The sequence below is a fragment of the Brachyistius frenatus genome, unplaced genomic scaffold (assembly GCF_029030835.1).
Source record: "Brachyistius frenatus isolate BFR_SWC_R1_liver_20210118 unplaced genomic scaffold, ASM2903083v1 Contig_2, whole genome shotgun sequence".
In the NCBI taxonomy this organism is placed as follows: Eukaryota; Metazoa; Chordata; class Actinopteri; family Embiotocidae; genus Brachyistius; species Brachyistius frenatus.
The window spans coordinates 6783397-6808077 of NW_027210601.1; the positions used below are offsets into that span (position 1 = coordinate 6783397).

The 24681-nt window shown below is 42.0% G+C and overlaps 1 protein-coding gene across 5 annotated transcripts in view; it reads right to left on the bottom strand.

Annotated features, from left to right (window-relative positions):
- ripor2 (RHO family interacting cell polarization regulator 2) overlaps positions 1 to 24681 on the bottom strand; it is a 62787-nt gene that overhangs the window by 4319 nt on the left and 33787 nt on the right. For 3 of the 5 annotated variants that reach the window (XM_069697256.1, XM_069697239.1, XM_069697265.1), the window contains exons 2-19: positions 19113 to 19233; positions 16079 to 16234; positions 15567 to 15645; positions 14744 to 14767; positions 14273 to 14326; positions 6500 to 6649; positions 6302 to 6365; positions 5858 to 5901; positions 5317 to 5442; positions 5079 to 5227; positions 4365 to 4494; positions 3873 to 4019; positions 2677 to 3456; positions 1898 to 2082; positions 1435 to 1597; positions 1152 to 1284; positions 883 to 1044; positions 315 to 491 (exon numbers count right to left, since the gene is read on the bottom strand). In XM_069697256.1, coding sequence (XP_069553357.1) covers positions 315 to 491; positions 883 to 1044; positions 1152 to 1284; positions 1435 to 1597; positions 1898 to 2082; positions 2677 to 3456; positions 3873 to 4019; positions 4365 to 4494; positions 5079 to 5227; positions 5317 to 5442; positions 5858 to 5901; positions 6302 to 6365; positions 6500 to 6649; positions 14273 to 14326; positions 14744 to 14767; positions 15567 to 15645; positions 16079 to 16234; positions 19113 to 19233 — 2844 coding nt within the window. The remainder of the gene's footprint in view (positions 1 to 314; positions 492 to 882; positions 1045 to 1151; positions 1285 to 1434; positions 1598 to 1897; positions 2083 to 2676; positions 3457 to 3872; positions 4020 to 4364; positions 4495 to 5078; positions 5228 to 5316; positions 5443 to 5857; positions 5902 to 6301; positions 6366 to 6499; positions 6650 to 14272; positions 14327 to 14743; positions 14768 to 15566; positions 15646 to 16078; positions 16235 to 19112; positions 19234 to 24681) is intronic. The other 2 variants (XM_069697248.1, XM_069697230.1) reach the window with 1 other exon arrangement.

Consider the following 24681-nt stretch of genomic DNA (forward strand, 5'->3'; position numbering starts at 1 on the left):
ATTGATGTTAAATAAAGGAATACTCACTAAAGTGTAAATCTTTTGGATAGATCATCAAGTTAGTTTGTGTATTTTTCTATAAAATGTGCTACGTTTTCTTAAATTTGAAACCAACACAGTTCCAGCTGCTCAATTCATCTGCAAACAAGTGTAATATTTGGTTGAGAGGAGAACTCTCAACCTATGTATTGTATGTATGACACACAATTTATGCAGGTAGACGTCAATGTTGTGTAGGAAACAAAATCCCTTTTGGGTATGCAAGAGTACACAACTAAGATGAAACAAAGCCAAGCATTGAACATTTTGCTCACCCTCTCTGGCCAGGTGCAGCAGGTGTGTCTCCATGTCCTGAACTTCATGTTGTAAGATGTAGCTGTGGAACTGAAACACAGTCAGGACGTCCTGAGAGAGCGCAGCAGCAGAAGGACTGTGTGCCGCCATCAGGTCACTCCTGTCCACCATCTCACCCACTACCACACCAATCACTGCTTACAAGAAGAGAAAGAAGTACGTATTCAGAGCAGATCTGTGTATAGTTAATTGCAACAATATTTACACAATGGAGATGAATTTAAGCTTAATTACATTCAAAAATAATTATTGTAAACCTGTATTGTCACCGTCCATTTCATGTAGTCTCTCCTAACATCAGCTATTCTGTTTGAATTTTCACATTATATTCTCTGCAACAGTGGTGATTTAATTTTCCCTCAGGGACATATTTAAAACCGATACTGATTTACAAACCAAATAAGTGCATTAGCTGAAACCCAGCGGTAATTAAAAAACACAGAAATAGGACTGTGTTGCCAACAAAAAGATGAAATTTTAAGTATAACCCGTGGCCTGTTTGGAGAGAGAAAAGAGGGATGAGCCAACCTGTGTCAGCGCTGTGTGGGTGTCTCTCCTGCAGCACTGCTGTGTAGCGCTGGTTCATGTGTTTGAACACTCTGTCCAGTGTGGTGTGGAAAAGTCCTGCAGAGCCGCTGCACTCTGACCACAGAGTCATCAGCTGGGGGCGCTCTGCGAGGCTCGGGAGAACTGAGGGACAGAGCATCAGGTCAGATGCTACAAACCAGAAACTCTTTTGTGTATGGCAATGATAAGATAAATAAATTATTGCTTCATAAAACAATGTTGGTACCCACCATCAGCAGCAGACGTAATCGCTCCAAGTCTGTCCACACTGATCTCCGCTAGCTCTTCCAAAAGCTGGGTCTGTCCGGAGAGTTTGAGGAGCAGACTGCGACGCTGCCACACACCTACCCCGCTGGTTAATAACTGCCATAAAATGAAGAAACAAAGGCACTTGAGATGCTATAAATAAAGTGGCAGAAAGTAGCTGTTGGTGTATTTAACAAACTTGGCGAACGTGAACTTCATTCATAATATCCAGACTCCAAGCTAATATATTAACAGAAGGAGCTCTACCTGTATGAGGTGATTACAGTACTGGAGGTGGATGACAATAGCCACGTCCAGGTTCTCATTTCCCGTGGTAAGAGGCAGGGGGCTTCCTGCCACGCTGTTGCCTACCCCTGTGTCCTCTGTCAGGGCCTCACTCAGGTGTCCTCTGGCTTCTGGATGCTGGGCCCTGAGACGGTTCATACCAAGAGTCACCACCGAGTGGCAGCAGTAACACACACTGAACTACTGCACTATTTAAGTGGAGATTCTGTCTCATTAAACCGTTAAGTAGAAGTATAAATGTATATATTCTGCCAAAGCTCAGCAATTTGCTACAGTGAAATGAAATGCAGTTCTATTGTGTAAGAATTAAATCCTTCATACATGCATATAACTAACAAAAAATAGCTTTAATAGACAAATAGTGCATCAATTGACTTGAAACAAAATATCAAAAGTTCTGACAGTGCTTTTTGTAAGAACTCACCCTATTCTCTCTCCATCTGCATCAAAAAGTGGAGACCTCTGTTGTGGAATGTTGGAGATGGCATTGTCGTCTCCGGTATCCTCATCATCAAAGTCAGAGGTGTTGAGGAAGTCAAAACTCTCCAGGGCACTCTCCACTGTCAGACTGAGGCTGGATGATCGACTCCTGTGACCCGGGAGACGGCACTGTGAAAAAAAAGGATGATAGGAATGCAAACAGAAAAAAACAAACCCATTGAAATTCAAATTTATGGCCAGTATGTGTGGATGATCTTTAGGCAACTGGCACAGTGGCATTCATTTAAGAACACACAATAGTCTTAATCTCGACTGGACAGATGACACAAAGGCCGTGTGTTTGGGGTAACTCCAACAATGACTTGAATTACTACAGCGTAGGTACACTACTGAGTCCAATAGATGTTACTAAGCGTTGTTTGTTTCCTTAAAAATATAGATCTAACTTTGCAATTGCCACACCAGCTGAATTCACAACACTGTTAAAAATATATTTTATACTATCCTGTAGTCAGGTTGTTGTTTTTTTACGATTATGCGGAGTTTTTTTTTTTTTTTTTAATCAAGGTAAGTGGTGCATTACAAGGGGCAGAATTTGGGAAGCATGTAAAATATGTAGTTATTTTGAGTAAGAAACAAAGTAACAAATATAGTTTGTTTGTAAACATCCCCTCCGACGAGTTGAAATTTGTTCAAGCAGGGTAAGAACTTAAGATAAACTGAGATATTCTACATATGTAAAAGAAGGGGCACTTAGTTTACCTTGAGCAGGTCCTCCAGTCGCATCACTTCCTGCTCCAGGTCTTGTAGCTCTCTGCAGCGGTGAGTCAGTGACTCCAGTCTCATCAGCAAGCTGTGGATGGCCTCCTCCAGGCTACTCTCTAGGAAAGCCCTGCTCCCCTCTCCCGCCCAGCTCAGACTTCCTCCACCCTCCGTAGAACTCCCACCGGGCAACACAATGTCTGAAGATGTCAGCCTCTTCACAAGCTGCCTGGTCAGGCTGCCCGCCTCCTCTGTATCCAGCTCCACAGGTTTCAGCTCGTCAGCATGATCCAGGAAAACGTCCTCGGGAGCCACAGTAGATAGGTGTCCGTCAGAGCATAAGGACGGGGCAGCTGAACCACAGTTGGAGCTAGAATTACGTTGGGACTCTGTGCGCTCCCACTCTGAGTCTTCTGCAGCCTCGCCTTCATCACTGGCGAGGCTGGGACTGGTCCTGCTACCCCTGCTTCCTCTGCTACCCCTGCTTCCTCTGCTACCCGTCTCCCCATCCTCTTCGTACTCCTCCTCCTCCTCCTCTTCCTCCACTAAATGCTCCTCTGCGATGGAGTCCTCCCTTGTTGGGATGATTTGTGTGGGTAATGGTTCTGATTCTGGAGGAGTGACTGTGATCTCAGGGTTGGACTGGCCCGGGGAGTAGGAGCTCAGGGCGGGGCTGGGGCTCGGCGTAGATCCAGAGGTGTCAGAGAAGGTGAAGGACAGACGCTTGCACTCTGCCACGCCGCAGCCGCCATTTTCAAAGACATCATCGGGCAAAGTGGACTGAAAGGAGAGACAGAAAAGTAAATACATGTAACAAAAAAAAAAGATGGACGTCTTAGAGCTTGAAATCAGTGAATGAAAGACAGAAAAGTACAAGGGAAAGCTCCTCTGGAAAAAGAGATAGCAGATATACTTAAAACATCCACTCTCGCTCCTCTTTCCTCTCTCAATTCTTATCCCCTGATCTTTTTAAGATAGAATCACACAGAAAACAACAAGAATACAGACGGCTTATAGCATGTCATGCAAATAAACATGCAAACAGCCACACATGGTGTTCTACAGCCCACAGAAGGGGACTGGACAAACCCAAGTGTGTCCACACCAGCAGAGGAGTACATCCCCGTCACGTCAGTGAGGTAGGGGGGGCACACAGAGTCAAGGTTAGGAGGGTCAAGGGGCCACAACACACTCACATAGACCTCCAGACTGGATTTGGGCCTTGGCCGGAGTGAGGCCAGGTCACCAAACGAGCGACTGCGCCTTAGCTTCTCTAGCAGGGTGTCTCGGAGCATTTGCAGGAAGGAGAGGCGCTGGCGCTCCACGGGATATGGCTGCCACTTCTTTACACAATGCACGCAGGCAAGTGGGACAAGGGGTTGGGTATTCGAGTGAGGGCAGGAGAGTGACATACAGGAGGGATGGATGAGCGTGTCAGGTGAGACAGAGTGTGGGTAAAGTGTTATAATGTGGAGATGCAAAGAAGAGCAGGGAAATGGGTGAGGGTTAGCGCTGGCATTGCTTACATAAGCATGATGCATCAACAGAAAATTTTTTCCTTACAGTACAGTGCAGACAGTGCTGTGGTTAGTGTGTAAGGATCACTGCTAACAACTTAAAAGCAACACAAGAATCACCATGTCCCTCCACACCAATGAAGCTACAGGAGGAGTGTGTGTCGGACTCACAAAGAAGGACGTGTCCTGGAATGTGGGGGTCTCCGGTGTGCCCTGGCTGTACACTGACACCCGTCTCTGCAGAGCTGTGGCTTTGCTCACGTTGCCAGACGACAGAGTCAGGTCCTCGACATCGAAGGGACTGGATGGGGGAATGAAAACGAGGCACTTAATATGATTGCTCTACCTTCCTATGCCAACCCACTGCGTAAGTAAATACACTAATTCAGTGTTGCTGTAGATCAACACAATTTATTTTCTTATTTAAGTGCCTTAACGTATAAAGATGATGTTTCTCCACTAGATGGCAGGAAACCACAAGTCACACAGACGCTGGATTTAAAGCCGTGACACCAACAACAGTTGTGGGTGTTTTGGCAACCAAACACACGACCAGTCCGGTAATAGACTGTACAAGGATCAAAATAGTTATAGACTGTATCCCACAACCCTAATACCCAGCAGTGATACCACTAATGTGTTTATCTGTTGCATGTTTTGAAAATAAAATACTCAACCTGCTGAAATATCACTGAACAAATACAAATAAACAAGTCAAATGTGAAGGAGTGAGGACATTCTACAGGTGAAAAGACAGCCACTACCTGGCTGCACCTAATTTTGTACCTTAAAATAGCCAGCCATGAATATTCTGGTTGGGTTTTAGTGACACTCCAATTGTTCCTAAAAAAAAAAAAAAAAAAAAAAAATCTTGTGTCTACTTACTACCACGTAACCTCCAGGTTGAGTTTGATGGTCCCCAGATCGTTGACGTCCACAGCCACCACCTGAGGCATGGCAGTAAACAGCTCCTTGGTCTCACAGATGACGCTGCCCACTAGCATGTGCGTGGCCAAACCCTTCAGCTCCGTCACCTGATTGGACCCAAACACCGGTTAAGGAAAAAAGATACTTCGAACCGCAGCACTATTTTGACACAAGGTTATAAGGATTTCCACAGTACCTTGATGTTGATAAGGTCAGTGATGAGGGGCATGAACACCATCTCATCTCCATCCCAGCTTTGTCTGGAGTTCACTTCAATCCTCCCCTTCAACTTCCACCGCTGGCGCCCGTACCGCATGAAGATCTAAAGGAAACAACAAGTATTCATATTATTAAGCGCCGTTTTCATTCTCTACCAACACCTGAGCATTTATTTTTTTCTGTAAATGTTCTACTATGTTCATCAGCTAAGCGCTAACTGTGTCCGTCTGTTGTTTGGTGCTGAGCAAGTAATGTACAGTGGATTTTCTGAGATTTTAACAGTTGCCTGCTGCAGCCGACCGACAGCTATACAATAAACTGAAACTCACTACAAAGCTCCCAAAAAGCTGAGCAACCCCTCAGTGTCACTTTAAAAAACATTACTCTAACTACCTAAAACTGAAAGACTAGATTGTGCTTCTGTCCTAATGCTGATAAATCTCAACTAAACTGGGTGAAATTTCACATTTCTCAAGTCAAGATGATTGTTAGGTGCAGGGAAAAGGAAAATAACTTGCCTCATATTGGTCTCCAGGACAGAGTCTAGCAAATCCTGCCAAACCTGTCAAAGAAAATAATTCTTTAATTGTTTTTATTATTATTATTCATAGAGCAAAAGAGGGAAGGAAAGATGACACTGATATGATGCAGGTAAGCATGGGTCAGCCTTACAGCTGACTTTCTTATTCAGGATGAGTTATTGTTCAATGACTCAGTTTCTTACGTCAGCACACTGGCTTTAAAATACATATTCATTGTTGGGATCAAGGCTGCGAGTTTTCTGTCATAAAATTAAAATATTCCCACTTGGTTCATGATCTGGAAAACCTAGTGTTGACATACTCCAGATACATGATACTATTGAGTAATATGATGATGACTAAAACAATTGTGTTGTAAACATTAGTGAATGAATGCATCTTATTTCAAACATAATATCATTTCGATATTTCTAATCCCACCTTTCATTTTGATATGAAACTCCCCGAGCAGGTTCTCCAGTTCGCTCTCAAACGTGCTCATGTTCTGGAGGACAGAAAAAGATAACACTGATTACACAAACAGCCCTCACAAAGTACAGGTGTGTGTGTCCATTTATTTGAGATCTTAGTAAATCAGGCCCTGAGAGTGTCCAGCCATGCCAGGTGGTGTGCGAGTACCTCAGTGTACTCCTTGTACCGGCGGTTGACCTCTGCAATGCTCTCTTTGGTGCCTTTCGTGGAGGGAGAGGAGGAGAAGGCCTGCTTCATCCGGCTTGCACCTTCCCTCAGACGGCTCTGGATGCAGAAGGCCTCGTACAGCTCATCCACCTGAAAACACACATCATCTTTACTCAGTGTGCCACAAGGACAAGCATGCATTCACACACACACGCAAACTTACAGGTTCATTAGTGCATACACACACAAGAGAGAAACTTCAGCAGTAATGAAATGAAGCGAGTCTTTGAAGTTTGGAGCCCTCTATAAATTACATCAAAACATCCCTGGGCAGGAAGCAAACTCCCCAAAACTTCCAACTGCCATCTGAATTATTCTGGATGTGTTCCCATCTCGCTGGGTTTCATTCAAGGCTGCCAAACACAGCTTTAGGCTTGTGCAGTAACTCAGCAATGATGCTGCTTTTATGTTACTTTTTTTTATTGTTTTCAACAAGAGCACAAAGGCACTATTGAGAATGAAATACTTGTGAATTTGATGGCAAGATGGTCTCAATGACAGATTACACATTCTCGTGACAAGGCTACACTTACAGGTACAGACAGGAATATAGCCATCATGAATGACATGACAGCCAACAGATTAAATGAGGAGAAAAGAGTCCTGCAGAGATACAGCTGGTATGTATCAGTGTAACTGTAGCCTCCAGTGGCAGACGCCTGCGTCGTCCCAGTCTGCGACACCAGTGGGACCCTCCCATAGCGCGGCAACAACAGACGGGGTTTAGAGCTCATTTAGAAATGTCTGCCTGGCTTCAGTTTGCAGCACGCAGCCTGATCTAACCCAAACCTGCAGGGAGAGGGAACAACTCCATCGACATCTCACTGCGGGCTAAAATGTCAGAGATTTTTAAATGAATCCAAATGAAGACAAGATGATGCTCTAAAAGTATTTTTTTTCTTTGCCTTTTCATGTTATCATTTTTTTATATTTTATACAATTTCGAAGTAAGTTATTAACATAACTTCATGACAAACAAAAATCTATTTGAAGGAATATATGAAGTCTGTGCTGGTTTCTTAATATGGTTCCACTTTGTTTTTTTAATCTTTGAACAGAAAATATTTAACATAGCAATCACTTTTGTGTTTTTTTTTGTGTTATCACATTATCTTTTCAATATCTATTCGTTTTACTCAGTTTTTTTTTATTTTTTATTGTTAAACACTTTAATTACAAAAGCGCTTTACGTTATCATAACTCCCTGGCATGTTTCACTTAAAGAGCATTAGGTTATCGGTATCTGTCTCTTCCTTTTCATAGTTAGTTTGTGCCACGTACTTGGTTGAAAGTCAAATGTTTGGGGAAAAAAGGCTTAAAATAGGCAGAATTCATTACGAAACAAAACTGAGTTGAAATGATAAACTCTCTAATCAAACTAAGCCTCCATCGTCTCTTCTTAACACTTGAAAGCACAAAGAAACTTGAAGACATTTCAATATCACTGAGTCACTCAAAGATGACTCACTTCTATCCAGCGGTCGAGATTTATTGTTATCCTGTCTGTTTAATTTTAGTTTTTTCTTAAAGTCAGATATGATCTGAGTGGCGGCCAGGCAAAACAAAACACCTCTGATGAGCCTCATCAAAAGGAAATATTGCCGCCTGCCTGACGAGAGCACTGAAATATTGATGCCGCACGCTCTTTATGGCACTCATTAGGGAGAAGCAGGAGAAAATGGGCCATTCTGGCTCTTGTCGTCCTAACAGCTTCTCTGAATGTTTGTTTGTGTGTTTTTGAACCTGAGCTGAACACTGGCCGCATGTTTGTGACAGCAGACTTTTGACATGTGGACATGTGTATGAAGAGCGTGTTTATGCTGTGGTGGGCAGGCAAATGAAGAGTAAAAAGTGAGAGTGGTTTTCTGTGGGATGTTTCTGTTCTCGACGAAGGATAATGCAGTCTGAGGATGTTATAACTTATTTTGACAAACAGTGTACATACAAACACACACCCACCACCTCAAACATACCAGTCCTCAGCACTCCCCACCCCTGACCAGGACCCAGCCCATATGCCTGTCTGTGGTATGTGGTGCATGTGGCGCAGCTGCAGCAGCAGCTGAGCTGAGCCAGCTATAAAACAACATCCAACCTCAACTGTTTTTCTCAGCTCTGATTGTAATGGAGGTGGTTCAGAGCCAACAATCACCAGTTTTTCATTTACAATACAAGGGGGGGAAACAGGAGCACCGGGCTACATTTCTGACCATGTGAGGAGCCAAGCTGAAGTCAAAAGAAACACCTATTCACCCAAATTAACTTTTGCACTTATTAAATCGAGACATACTATATTATTGTACTCAAATAAATGAGCAGACAACTACAATGAGTTACCCATTTCCAGGAAATTGCCTCTCTAACGAAATTGGGCCTTCACAAACCGGGGTTGATGAATAGCCATCGTTGTTCTCAGGCTATCAGTAATCATATCGTTATCAGCTAATGAAGCTGAATTTTGTCCCCAATTACAATAGCCTCTCACTGCCTTCAAGGAAATGTCCTTTTGAAGGTCAGCCAAGCTCCACTCCAGAGGGTGGCCATCAGCATATTGCTGCGCCTCGAGCACATTTCACCCTAGAAACAAAAGAAACATGAAAGGAAAAACACAAACAAAGAAGACAGAAACCTCAACTGTGGCAAGATGGGTAAAATCGTCTCAGTAACACACACTTATGAACGTCCGGCAGCAAGGCAAAAGAAGAAGCACTACCGATGAAAACAGACAGGCATGTAAATGTCATGTATGCATCTCTTATGGAGAGATTGCTGATTGTGCATTTAATCTTTTCTCTGCTTTGTCTTTCCGGGTGTTGTATTAATGAAGAACTTGTTCAGATGGAGCGAACACGCCACAGTGTAACATCAACAAACAAAAGAATATAGGTGAAACAATAACAAGCAAAAATTACAATAATTTAATAATTGTTTAAGTCATGTTGAAAAGGCGAATTGGCCAAAAAAGGTCTTTAAATGTAAGTGCTGGCAGGTTTTCTTTGTTGTAAATGACAATAAATTAAATGTTTTGGGGATTTAGACTCTTATTTGGACAACCTGACACCTTGCCACATTTTTTACAACGAGTATATTTTGACATTTTATAGACCAATTGATAGATCAAGAAAATAACAAGCAGATTCCGTCGTTATGAAAAAAATCTTTCGTTGCCACACTACAAAAATCTACAATTTTATACCAATAACCTTCTAAATATATAAGATTTTCCTACAGTAATTTCTACCTTAGTTAACAGCACAAAATATAACACCAATGTGCTGATTTGAAGGGTATTTTCAATACAAAGATAACATCTGTTTTAACATCCATTAAAACCACCTGAACCACCTTAATTAACTCTTACCAGTTGTTCAGCGATATTAAATGGAAATGTATTTGAAATGAAGTCCTTTTTTGGACTGTATCAATTACAGCTCATTGGCATGGCAAAAACGTGCATGGCTCAGAGACCAAGTGGGGAATTATGGAAAAATCTTTATTGAGGAATCAATTATGCCCAGGTTGAGGATAATATTGTGTTTGCATTTATTGAGGTTGAAATATCCATTTTAGCTCCTTTTTTTGTATTTTTAAACCCATGTCAATATAATCCCTGTAAAAAAATAATGAATGCTGGTGTTTGGTTGGTAGTTTGGCAACAGTGCAGTCAGGTTTTTATGAAGTGTCTCTGGGAGTTTTAAAGGATTGTCTCTGGATCTATTGTATGTATGACTTTAAACTGTGAACAGGGAATCCTTAGGATATGGCAGCAATCCTCTTAAGACATGGTCATTATCCTGGATCGTAGGATAATGGTGCACACACACACACACACGCACACGCACACTTTCTGCCAGGGGGCGAGTGATTATAAGCAGATTAAAACAGGCGGGCCACACCAAACAGCATCAAACACACAATCCCCTCTCTGGGGAACTGTGTGTGTGTGTGTGTGTGTGTGTGTGTGTGTGTGTGTGTGTGTGTGTGTGTGTGTGTGTGTGTGTGTGTGTGTGTGTGTGTGTGTGTGTGTGGGGCAAGATTAGCATTTAAGGGAAGAGGGGAAAGCAGAAAATGCCGTATATTAAAAATAATCACATGCAGAGTATTCACACTCGTCTTGGATTGAATTTGGCACCTGGTTAACATCCACAATCTCTCTCTCTCAAGGGAGGAGGAGGCGCCTGACAGCCGCTCTCTCCTCACCTTCAATCTCTGTCACTCATCTCTTTAATGATGCCCTGCTGATACTCGCGGCCAGCACACAGGCACAGACAGACAGACAGACGGACACACAGACACAGACACACACACAAACGCACACGCACGCACGCACGCACGCACGCACGCACGCACGCACGCACGCACGCACGCACACACACACACACACACACACACACACACACACACACACACACACACACACACACACACACACACCAGACCCTATCCCATGCAGGACATCATAGGGGTTGTATTGTGCCACCTGCGTCCTCCATGTGTGCCAATTACTGCTCAGACATCTGCAGGCAGCACGGGAACAAAAGAGCGGGCTGATGTGAGTCACAAACTAACAACTTGCTGATAGATGATTGTTAAGTCATCCCTTATGGCAGCTGTCCTGCACAAAGAGACACGCCTGAGCCTGAGCACAAATGCTGACAAACACGTCCACGCTTACTGTGGCTTGCAGCTGCTGAAACACTGAACGTTTTTTTTTTAATGTTTTCTTTTCTAAGATGAGGTAAAGTGCATGTGCAGCTTTTGATTGTTTCAATACTGTATTTGCCAAATAATGATGTGTTTACACATTTAATCATCAATCATGGCCACGTGTGTAAGACACTAAAATATATAATAACCGAGTGATCATCTAACACGCAGGTCGTCTCGGTGCTCTCCACTCAGGAGTTCATTGCTCCACTTGTCTGTATATTGCTCTACTGATGCAGCAACTTTTATTGCTGAAGTACTCGTCTGTTCATACAAATGGAGAAAACATAAAAGGTCATAATCTTCCTACTCTTCCTCGCAGGCTGCTCAGCACCACCTGCCTGCTATAAAACATGTACTTCCTCTTTTGGCCTTTCCTACAGCTTGTAGACTTGGCTGATAATACTAGATAGACACATCCCTCACAACATTATCTCCAGACCAATATTCATACTGAGGCACTCTGAGCAGGGCACTTTACATTTGAGAAAATTTGCTTGTTGGACAGAAGGAGAGAATAATTTCAATCAAATTTCAAATAAATACAAAACATTTGTGAAGTCCTTTTCTCAAAACAAAAGCCATGAAACTTTATATAAACTATTTCATCCCCAACCTATAACCCACACAAAGTCAGAGAGTCAATGAACAGACAGGGTTTAGCAAAGGAGCAGGTATTTATATTTAGAATTAAAAAAAAAAACCTAAAAAAAACAGCGAGTGCTCGATTTGTCTTTTCAGTTACGCTTCCACTTTTGAGGCTTTTTACCGGCCTGGCAAGATAAATCAGACGCTCCTTCAACATTTCAAATATTTACTAGTGCATTCAGATCTATTTTGGTACTGAGCCCAAAGAGCTTCTAAATAATATTGGCTGTGAAGTAGAAAGGCCTCAAGTGCGTGTTTGTTTTACAGCATCCTGTGACAACCTCACAAGACTGAACAAGCATCGACTGTTTTTTCTTTGTTATCAAAGTCAAAGTGGAGCAAGCTGCAGATGCATTTCCTGAATTTCCGCAATTTCTTTTTCATCTTTAAGGACCTTAAAATTGCTCCTCACTGTTGTCTGCTAACTGCCCTGACCCAGATTGACTGTTGGCCTTAACCTTTCAGAAACACTTGGGCAGCACATGTCTGTCCAAGGACGGCCTCTTTGTGTGTTGTGGTGTAGTTTACAAATGTCTGTTTTTGGACAAAAGGTCTAAAGGTGAGTTGTTTTTTTTATTGTCTGTCGGGATGTAGGTGAGCACAAAGGGTTAACGTCACCCAATAGAGGGTTCCCTCGAGCCCCTCGGGACTTCAAAGGCTCCTTCTGCAGGTAACCATGGTTACCTTTGGAGCTGCGCTGTTGTTTGGGCGTGTGTGTTCTGATTGCCTGCTGTCACGTCTGATTTGAAGCCGAGTGAGGGAGACCATTACAGGACGACAAAAGAGGAGGTCGTTGAGCCCTGCAACCTTGTAGGGGAAATATGTCCCCAACTGGCAACCTGTGAGGACACTACAAAAGAGGGTATAGGAAAAAAAATAATATCCCTACCTGGCAATCCCAGTGGGGATGTTTTTGCCTCAACTATTAAAACAGCTGGAAATGTCCCTTATCAGCACATGAATCAGAGAAGAGCATGAATGGCAAGCTAACTTAGCAGCAAAAAGTGTGGACGGATACTGCAGCTTCACTCTGAAACTCAAACCGCCAGGGAGAGAGGCAATTCTACAAACTAATATTGACACTGTAGTTTATCGGAACAAGAGTCGACAAGTTTGTCTTTTTGGTAAATGTACTCGGTTTTCTTGGTGAGAGACAAATAGCTTAGTTCAGTTTAGCATAAAGGCTGGAAACGGGGGACACAGCCACCCCAGGCTCCGTGCAAAAAGTAACAAAGGCCATTTTTCAGACCAAGCAGTTTTGGGGACTCCTGAAATACCCAGTGGGTAGCGCCCCTGACAAAACTACATATCTTTGAGGTTTTTTTTGTTTGCATTCCTACCGCCAATTGCAATGCTGAAGTGATGTAAGCTGGCCAGCGGTTGGTAGAGCAACGTCTCTCCAGCATGGCACACAACAACAACGAGTCATTCGTCTGTGATTTGTTCAGTATTTTGAGGCCAACATTAGGAGGTGTTGTTTATAAGTTTTTTTTTTTTTTTAAATGGCAGTAGCCAGTAGTCTGGCACCACCAGACTATTCATTACAAGTCCAGTCTTATGACTTAGTGACTATAATCACTGTGATTATAGTCTGGACATCCTGTTTGCATTAACATTCGCTCAGCTATTTACTCCGAAGGGCCAACCAATCACGAACCAGTGTCGGTGAAGTGCGATGATGTTGAAGTTGAGTGTTTGTTTTTTTTTCTTCTAAATGTAGATGCAGCGGTGGTAGAGTTTTGACAAGTTTAGGCGCATATTGATCGGTTAAAACTCTTCCAATAATTTCAAAATTAACCCGCGGCCTACTCCCGGCAGGACGCAAAAATTGCAAATGATTCCCTATGGTGTGTACCTGGCCCTATATATTTACACAGTGTATTTAGGTCTGAATACCAAGCTAGGCTGCCAATGCTGCATTGGCTAATGTGTTCAACAAATCAACACAAACTTATGTCTGGACCGAACCCCGTACTTGCGTCACTATGAACTACAATCATCCTCAGTTCCTGCAGTGCGGATACAAAAGAAGTGGGTACTTCCTCCAGCAGTTCTTTGAAAAAAAGTTCCTCTGATTCAAAAGCACCATAACCCAACTTACTGATGGCTTCACCAGACAGTATTGACCTTAGCGACATGAGAGTATTACTTTAAAAGAGGCAGACATATGCACCAGCATTATAGTTTGAGTGATTGTGAGAAAAAAAAAAGGTATTGAGACCTGAAATGTTCAACAGCTCTTAATGAATGTCTTTCCAGGTCCCACTCACAACTCAGTACTTCAGGCTCAAACAATTTCTCTGGTGTAGATTGACTAATTATCATTGAAAAATATTCCGAACACACAGCAGTGCTTACCTTGCTGATGTGAAACTCCAGACGTCTCATGTACCTTTCAATTGTTTTGATTTGCTGCAGAAAAAACAGACACAGCACAAGAATTAACTTGTGGTCACGAGTATGTGGCTACAGATGGCTCACAGATATAGAAATAATGATTTGTATGTCCGTACTACAGGATATAATGAGGTACAGTTTGAATATCATAAAAGTGACATTTGTGATCATTAAAAGTACACCACAGATTGACAAAATGTCTAGAAAATACTGCACATTGGTTCTATATAAAGATCATTTAATCATATAGATATACAGCATCTCATTATCTCTTCATGTCCTATCACTTATTTCTCTCCCTTTCATCTTCCTTTATTACTCCCCTTACTTCTCCACTCTGTTCTTCCTCTCTCTTTCATACATCAAAGATTCACTCGACACACCAAACTTGGGAGTGCTTGCTACAGTCAACCCTCCTCTCCATCAACTCACCTTGTCAAGATCGTACAGCACTCCCTGGAGAGAAAAAAACATACACACACACACACACACACACACACACACACACACACACACACACACACACACACACACACACACACACACACACACACACACACACACACACACACACACACACACACACACACACACACACGGTTACTATAAGGAGCACAGCTGAGGCTGCTTACATAATGCAAAGCAGGCTGCAGTTGTCTGTCATCAAAAAAAGATCAGATTAGACCGTTTTTCCAGTCTTGACTCTGTGTGTGTACAATACGCGAGTGTGTCTGTGTGTGTATTGCAACACATTAAAAGTATTTTCCATGTTTGAAATCATGATGTTATATGATATTATATGATCATTTAAGTGATAAAAAACCAGCAGAGATTTGACGGTTGAAAATCTCTTACTGCTTTCATATAAAGATATGTCTGAGATATAAAGTAAGTACACATATTAATACAGCCAATATTTATTTTGATTTGACTATTTCTACAGCAGTTGCTACTTGTTTACTTTGTGCTTTACTTTGTAAAATCCTCTTGGCGCTCTTTGAGATAAATCCAAGCTAAATGAAGAACATCCAAGATCTCTAAGGCAGAAGTTGCGCCACATTTCTGTCATATCAAACCTCAATATGCTGTAATTTATATGGCATAGAAATAGCATTCAGTAATTCAATCATACTTCCATCTTAAGTTGTCCAATGAATGCTCACAGGTCATGAACATGAGCGCATTTGTAAGAAAGAGATGTGAGCGCAGCACAAACTACAGCTGGAATGTAAGTTCATGCACAGTCATTTCTCACCAGGCGAGAGTTCCTTTTCATGTCCTTCATCAGAGACATCAGTTTGTCCAGCTCTGTTTGATGGACTTCCAGATACTCACTGCAGTGTAAAAAAGGAAAACACTTCAGGTTTTAAACAAATGCACTAGCTGTTGAATCTAATAATCACTGTGAGGGAGATTAAAAACATAACTGCTGCAAGTAAAGGCATTCAGCAATGTAAGCTCACCCCGAGGAAATAACAAGAATTAATGCTACAATATCAACACTTGTAGATAAACATTTATGTAACTACATTCTGTAGGAAATATCAACAGGCTCAAACTGTAAACGTACAAACTGAAGCACCAGGTTATTAACATTTATTAACAGAAACTGTTCACCCACAGTAAAAAAAAAAAAAAAAAAAGGTCACTGTGGAACATTTGAAGATTTTATACTGTATATTGAAGAGGAAATTGTTTTCTAATAACTGCTGAGTTTCTGAGTGTGTTCCCACTGAATCAGTGAACGTCCGTGCATGAATTACTCACTCCAGGCCTTGTTTGAGTGCGGTGTAAACCTCCTCCAGTCTTTTGGGCTGAGGCTCTCTGGAGCTGCTGCCCCCCTTGTGGCCTGACAGGTGGGGCTTCTTGGGCTTGGACTGAGGCTTCTTCTGCACCGCAGAGTTCCCCATGAAAGAGTTACACCTGCACACACGCCCACAAACACACATATATTAGTAAGTGCAACAAAGAGCTTGTTTAGCCACCTCTGTGTAGGACAATTCACAGTCTGCTGTGTGATGACTTCTTTAAACTGGAAAAAATATTTTGTGCCTCACAACATTTTCAACAATCTTGAAGCACAAAGTGGAGAAAGGAGTAGCATTGAGACTCGATCATCTACAACAGAGTAAGAGATGCAGAGTTACTCACGCAGCATTGCATCTCATCACAAATACATATCACAGGATTTCCACAGTTTTTCAGATAGCCAGCGGTGTCACTGGCAGCCTATAGAAGCAGAGTGTTATATGAGAGGTCTGTCTCATTTTACAGCAGTCTGAATTTGATTTGCCTTGGGTCAGACTCAGCATGAATTCATCTCATCTGTCAGATGAAGTGAGCTCGTCGACTATCTTCACACCAAAATAACTCAATCATACAGGACTGACACTTTTAACCTATATATTATTCAGAAACCACGTCCAAAAACCTGTCAAACATGCACAGAATTAACGAGACACTCTTGGAGCCAATCACACAAACTCACAACACAACCTGAGTGGTGAACCTCTTCATCAATTACAGGGTTGTGCTAAATACCAAGTATGCACACATATCTGCGAACACATGCAAACCCGAGCTCCCACGCACTGTCTGTGTTTGACCTGTGTAAGGCCACCGATTATCTTCTGCTGCAGTCAGCTTACAAAAGCACAAACTGAGACAATCACGCTCCCAGCAATCAATGACATTCAAGTGTTTTTCACTCACTTCCCTCTGTAGTCCTCCAGTAGTCGACAAACAACTGGGTGATTGACTCGAAGGGGTGAAGCCACCAAATGTTATACATTTAAACACTTTTTATATTTGTAAAATATAAAACATTGACTACTTTAAAGGGCATCATATGTGTGGGCTGCAGCTAATAACTATTTTTATTGTCTGTTGCATTTTGGATTTGTTTTTTGATCTATTAAATAATCATATGGACAATAAAACACCATAAGATTGTGAAAAATTCACATTTTTGAAGATTTTATCCAAATGCATATGAAAAAGACAAAGTATGACACCCTGATGGACCTACAAACTGATCCCTTCTAGATATCTAGATGATGCAGTCCAAGTAAGGCTTCAACAATGATTATTTTTCTTTACTAAGACATTTTAGATCACTTTGAATAATCATAAACTCTGTAATGTATCAGAAAACACACAAAACTGGCATCACATTTTCTAACATCCTGAGATAACATTCTCAAAATGCTGATTTTGTCCAACTAACAATCATAACACCCAGAGATATTCATTCATTAATGCATTATTAATATTGGTTCAAATAATTTTCAATGACGTGTCCAATCATTTTAGTATTACTAAGCCTCATTTCTATGTTTGAATAAAGAAAAAGCCAAATTTTTCCTGACAGTAAAGCCACCCCACAAGTCTTTCTCTCCTCACATTAATTCATTTTAAGTCACTCTCATCCTCCCTGCTCATGCACGTTTCAAGCTTTTAAAACCATTACGGATTTAGCTGACAAATGACATTTCCCTCATCTCGATGAAATTATCCTAGCGTCATTTCAGGGACAGCGCAACAACCAATTCAAGCGCTCGACAAGTTGGAACGTGCCACGTCTTGCTGCATGCCAGCAGCAGCACAAGTTAAGCTAAAGCTGCCACAAATGTAGGGCAACATTGAATGAGAGCGCTGCATAGCCTTGGGGTCAGGCAAGCTGTGGTGCAGTAGGGTTTTTTGGCAGGGACACACAGAAATACACATATGCATGCATACAAACATTTCCATACAGGCTTATAATTGTGAATTTACACCCTTGGACACAAACGGCAAACGCTGAAGCATTGAAGAACGCGTAAGTGCACATAAAAGACACACATGGGCACAAACATGGAAAGTCTTTGCTTAAAAACAACATCAAACCTGCACACACACAGACACCAACACACTCCAGTGGCTTCAGAGGCCATATCGCTGCAGCTTTCCACCTCGCTCATTATCAGAATGGCAACTTATCTGTCGCTGTCAGTCGCCCACACACTCGCATCATTGCAACAATTACCCCATTCACTGTCTGAACAGAGAGAAAAGAGGGGAACAGTTTCTTCAAATAGATGCAGCAGCAGGCCCAGGAGAGCTGGTCATACACCAAAGTCTGATTGTAAGAGATATATCTGGGATGTGAGCCGGCTTTGTCTCGTGTTGATGGAACGAGAGCCGTCAGAGATGAGTCAAAGAGGGAGGAACACAGATAAAAGTCTCTCAAGGACTTTATCGATCTCCAACTTGTCACAGTCAGAATGAAAATTATCAGGAAACTGAGTTCGCTGGGTGCTTATGTAACAGAATGATGATCACCCCGAAAGGATTCAGTTCCTTTACAGGATTTTGAGACTTGCTGTGGCTCGCTGATTGTCATGAAGGTTGCCTCCAGATTATTGAGTCAGTAAATTCCTCCTGTCTGTGCGAGTCAAGCTTGAATGGAAGCCTGGTTACAGTAACGGATGAGATTTTCTCATTTCTATCAAACAAGCACAGAGCTAAATATGCCAAGTCATGACCACATAAAGGCTTTGTGGGATTTATTTCAGTTCAGATAGATGGGTGTAAGAAAAGGTTTATATGTAGGACACAGTGTAACCAACATATCAGTATTTTAATTTAAAAGGGCAAAAACATTGTCTCATAGAAGTGTTACTTCCCCCTCCATAACATTTCCATCAATCTGAGGGAGTGTTTTATAATAAATTCTTTAGTTGACCCTGTGACCCTAGTTGTTGGTCAGAAATTAGTAACTCCATCTGATCACCGATTAACAGTTTTGAAGACCTCTACTCACCGTGAGCGTCGTTCTTGTAGTGTGCTGAAACCTGCGAAGGACTGACTCCGGATTATGCCATTGGGCCCGCCAGGCGAGTGTGTGCCGGCTGCCATGATCTCCGGGACGCGGGACGACACTCCTGCAGAAAAGACAGACACACAAATCCATTTTAAACAGATCTAATGACAACGTTTGGAAAACAAGCGAAGGATTCGGGTTGGTTGGTCAGTGATACATCACGCATAACACATGCATCTCATGAACTCCATTAACAGCCGAACCATGTCAAAAGAGAGATTAACTGGAGGGCACTAAGCAATTGTGCAACGCAGCACAAAGTAGGCACCGTTGGTGATGCTTTCCATGTGCGAAGTGGACGAGCAGCATTCAGAACCTGCAGTAACACGTCTCAAACTCTTCTCGCCTATTTGTCGCCACTCAGCTGCGAACATACCTCAAATGTTACTGTTACTCCTCAGGCAGGTGTCATGGTACATGACTCCCGTCACTTTTCATATTTTCGACCTGAACTGAGGGGTACACTTTTGTAAATATGCAATTCATCAAACTGACAGCTGTTTAAAAACCATAGATGAGCAGACGTCACTGCATACTTCACTACACATCTGCTGTAACTTTTTTTAAAATTTTTATTTATTAAGTTCTGCTGTAACTTTAAAGGCCATTTTCTCCATTCAATTTGTATGTTATCTAATCAACCTCTCCTAAGACATCTTTTATCACTGTGTCTATATTTACCAGCGGCAGCCTGTCAGATTTCAACCTTTTTTGAGCTGGAGATGAGGAATGCAACATGAATCACGTGGGGCACTTGGGGAGCAAGCTGAAAATAGACGCAGAAACGTCCAAATATAGATGTCAGATAATGATGTAGCAGAGATCAAGCGCCCGAAAAGGAAGAATCCCCTGGGAAAACTGAATTACAGCTCCATCTAGCAAGGGGAGATTTTGTCCAGATCACGGTGCTACAGTGGCAGCAGGTGGACATAGAAACTCAAAGGGCAGTTTAGAGCAGCTCCATGAATGAATGTTTATAAGTAAGTAGGCTTTCCTCCTCTGTCACTTTCAAGAACATCTCTTTATTAAGTAAAATCTTCATTCTTTAAACCGCTCAGTGGTCAATGTCTGCTACAGAACAGCTGCAGAGGGTTATATGTGTTGTTGAAAAACACTGCTGACACAAGAGTTTAAAACCATGACTCCCAAATAACAAGGAAGTCTCCTTGTATTCAGTTGACAGCACTTTTTCATTTCAAACACTGGGGACCCGCACATGAATACATAACCATGGTAGATGAGTTTGTAATGTGTTCAGCACAATGCTGTTGTTAGACTGAGGATAAACCTCTCTCCAAGGGTGTAAAACTATGTCTTGTGGTAGTATGATGATTTTCTGGACTGTGTTTTATTGTTTCACTGGTACCATAAAAAAAAAAAAAAAGAAGCAACCCCATAAATGCAGGTCTTGCTTTAATATCTGGTCTCTATCTAAATCATTTGAATACTAAACAAGTACATGCCTGGCTGGGGTCAACTTTTGACCTCAGTGATTATAATGTGATGACTGTAAACTTGTTGTGAGGCAGAAGAAGCTTGATCTCCGTCTTGTTAATCTGTACAGCACAGAACTGCCTAAAGGAGACAAACAGAGACAGATTTATCAAATCAAATTAAACTCTTCTAACAAGCAGAGGAATCTGCCTGTGAAGTCTCCGTATTCAGCTCTCCTCTGCGTCTGCTTCTCGTCCACACACACACACACACACACACACACACACACACACACACACACACACACACACACACACACACACACACACACACACACACACACACACACACACACACACACACACACACACACACACGAGATAAACCGACCCGCAGCCCTACCACAGTTCAACAACTTCACCAAACGCTGCATTTTCAGTCGGTTTGCGGGACCCGGTGTTTGAACATACCCTGTTTTTTTTTTTCGGCTCATCCATCCATCCATCTTTAGGTCTCCAGAGGACAGACTACCTCTGTCTGGAGGTCAGGGCAAGGCTCTCACGCACACACATGCACAGTACAAAAAGTGATTGAACCAGCAACCTGATATCATCTCTTCTGGTCTGTGTGGCAGACAGAGAGCCACACAGGGCCCCAGGAAAGACTAGATTCTTGTTTTGCAAGGGGGGAACAATAGACTAGTGAGACTGATACTGTTCCGGCTATTATTAGCAGCAAGGTCAGTTTAACACTGAGGACCCTGATGGCTGTGACTCAGTAAATTAATCATTAGGACTAAAGGTTGGATTGAGGTTTTTGCCCGAAGCGAGCTGGCTGATCGGTCAGTACAAAATATAAAATGTTCTGTATTTTTGAAATGGTGAGTGAAACCATTATTGAAATGGTATTAATGCCATACAAATTACCCAAATGCCTGTGTGTAAGGTGAAACTTGTTGTTGCTTTCTAGCCTCTTTTAGCACACTGCTTTTGTTTTTTTAAGCTTAGAAACTCATATTCACTGTACGCTACCTTCCCAGCATAGAACAGCATGAAGACAAAGTTACACAAGATTCATGCTTAGTCCAAACTGCATGTCAGATGGTCGTAAATCCCGTTCACCCTCATTACACTGTGATTGGCCAGCTGGGTGGAAGAGAGCGAAGTGAGGATTTGTATTCCTCTTTGTAGGTCCCTTTTTCATTTGTAACTCATCTGTTTTCTGCATTTTTCATATGTACAACATAATGCAACATTGCAAGTGTCTCCCTGCAGAGATTGTCTAAAAATGCCTGCCGTTCTCCCTGTTTTTTTAAGCAATATTGCCACAGTGACGCCACTTTGGTTCTGGCTGCAACAGAGCACACGAATATATGATTACAAATCATGATTAGAGCTGCAACAATGAATCCTTTTTTAATAAAAGAAATAATTCAATTCTGTAATTACAGGGGGAAAAAAACAGCTAATCGATTAATGGATGAAATAATGAACAAATTAATCAATAATTAATCATTAGTTGCAGCCCTAAGCGTGATATGGCAAACGTTTATAAGATTTAAACCAATTAATGTGATGTCAGAAGCATTTTACCCAAGTTGCAATTTGATGAGTACAAACTGCTTGAATGGAAGAAACAAAAACTTGAGTAACTAGCTTTTTTAACTCCAAAATTTAAATTTGGACATCCAATGTGTCAGATAACACCACGTGGTCTTATGATCATGATATGATTCTGATGAGAGACAGTAATCACTAATATTACATCATTTTGCCCTAACCAGAGCTGGCAGCGAGACAGACACCTTACAGGAGAGCAGCTATTTGCTTTGATGCTCGAAAGCATTTTGCTGCATTTTGGTTTCTGGATTTTTAACAACACAATTTTCTGCTTTTCCAGGTTTGTCTCTCTGACTTTCTGACTCACTCCCCTAAAAGAGGAACAGTGGGTGGCAAATGATGGTGCATCTTGTTACCTAATGCTCTCTGGATAATAACAGAGCATGCTGGACACCATTCACAGCACTTTAATCATTTTCGAAATATTTCCTGCAGATTTAGACGACGAAACAATCATGGAGAACGAGGAGATGTGGACACTTGAAACTAAACTCTTTATACAATAATACCAGATGGTTTAAGCTGTTCACTTTGAAGGTCCATCAATATCCTGATGTTCCCAAATGGCAGCTCACTCTTCCCATGATGAGGCCTCAAGGGAATAATACGGGGTGCTTTTCCTCTCATCGGGGAATACATGTAGATGTGAAATAACACTACTCACACAATTCAAACAGGGAAAATAGCTTCATGTTTTAAACTTTTAAAGTTACACAGTGTGTTCACTGACTATAATGTGGAGATTGTATGAAATTCAAACAGTGTTTGTCCTACATTCATGTTCGGGGACTTGACCAGCCACTGCTGGATAAATGTGGCACTTTATAAAAAGAAAGTCATCTCATCTCTGGTAGCTCTCCGCCCAAAACAAAGAAAAAGCCTGTATTCACAACGTGTGCTCTAAGTTCTGTAAGTTTATCTGCTGCTACAAACACAATAAATGAATATCAGCCGTTTGTTTTTTGACATTTAAATAAGCGCTGAAATGATCAGATAACAAATTAATTTGTCAATCAACAGAAAAATAATCAGCGACTCTTTTAATAATTAATCTTTTCAGACATTTTATAAAAAAATATTTTTTTTTACATACTATGATAAATTGTAACTAAAACCTGTAGGTATCATAATGGGCAATTGTGATATTTTTCACTATTTGCAAGTTAAAGCTCTTAATTCTCTGTAAAAGATTCACAGACACTTGCCATGAGTGGTTTGCTCTCACGTTCAGGCTTCTGGATTTTCCCTAAAACCTTTCCCAGACTCAGCAAGCCCCTTCAAAACAAACTCCGCATTTGAATCAATGTAACTTCGCAGATAAAGAAACACACGCACACACACACACACACACACACACACACACACACACACACACACACACACACACACACACACACACACACACACACACACACACACACACACACACACACACACAGACAGACACTTCCTCACAAAGAGTTGAGTTCAACCACTGAATCATAAAAACCTTTCCTCAGCACCTCTTAGTGTCACTGCTCATCTTGTCGAAAGAGCCTTTCAGCACGAGAGCGACAATGCCCACTTGCAGTGTGTTCTGGTTTGGCGCCAGCCGTTACCCGTGTTGAATACAGCTGCCAGTCAGTCCATTCACTGGTCTTTCATCTCAGCCTTAAATGCCCTCATGAGTGTGCTGCGAGTGTGAGGTTTTTTTTGTGGAATTTGTGAGCATCAGGTTGTTCAGTATGCTGAGCTTCAGCTTGGCAAGACTGGAAAAATGACAAATGCACAATTAGTGAAGGGGAGGTGGCAGGAGAGCAGGACACCTGCTGTAATATCAATTTGCTGTTAGCCGTCTGCATTAATGCATTAGTCCCACCCGTGCGCGTGTGTGTGTGTGTGTGTGTGTGTGTGTGTGTGTGTGTGTGTGTGTGTGTGTGTGTGTGTGTGTGTGTGTGTGTGTGTGTGTGTGTGTGTGTGTGTGTGTGTGTGTGTGCACTACGAGTGCTTGAAGGCTGAGGGACAGACTGGATAAGTAAATGAGGGAAGAGAGAGCATCTGAGGGTAAAACGAGAAGGGAAAGAAATCCACTGACGTAGACTAAAAAAAGCTAACTGTAAAAGGCTTGATCAAAAGGTTACGAGACTGCACCTGGACCACAGAGGAAGGGGAAGCTATGTCCTTTGCGAGTATGTATTCCAAGTTACGACACTTGATCAATATCAGCACCCGGTTTTCTCCAAGAACAGGAACAGAAAGCGCCCGTCAAATTTTGTGTCAAACGCAGAGACCCTTGAAATTCTTCAGAAAGCCTACAGCAATGAGGTAATCAGCAGCTTGAGGTGTTTTGAGTGACATTCACGTTTCAGGAGGGACAGAACGTCACTTTCCAAGACTGAAGGATGGAGCATCGGGTCAGGAGCGCAACAAGATGGGTTTTCTTTAACATTTGACCACGAGGTTGTGCACTCTGATTT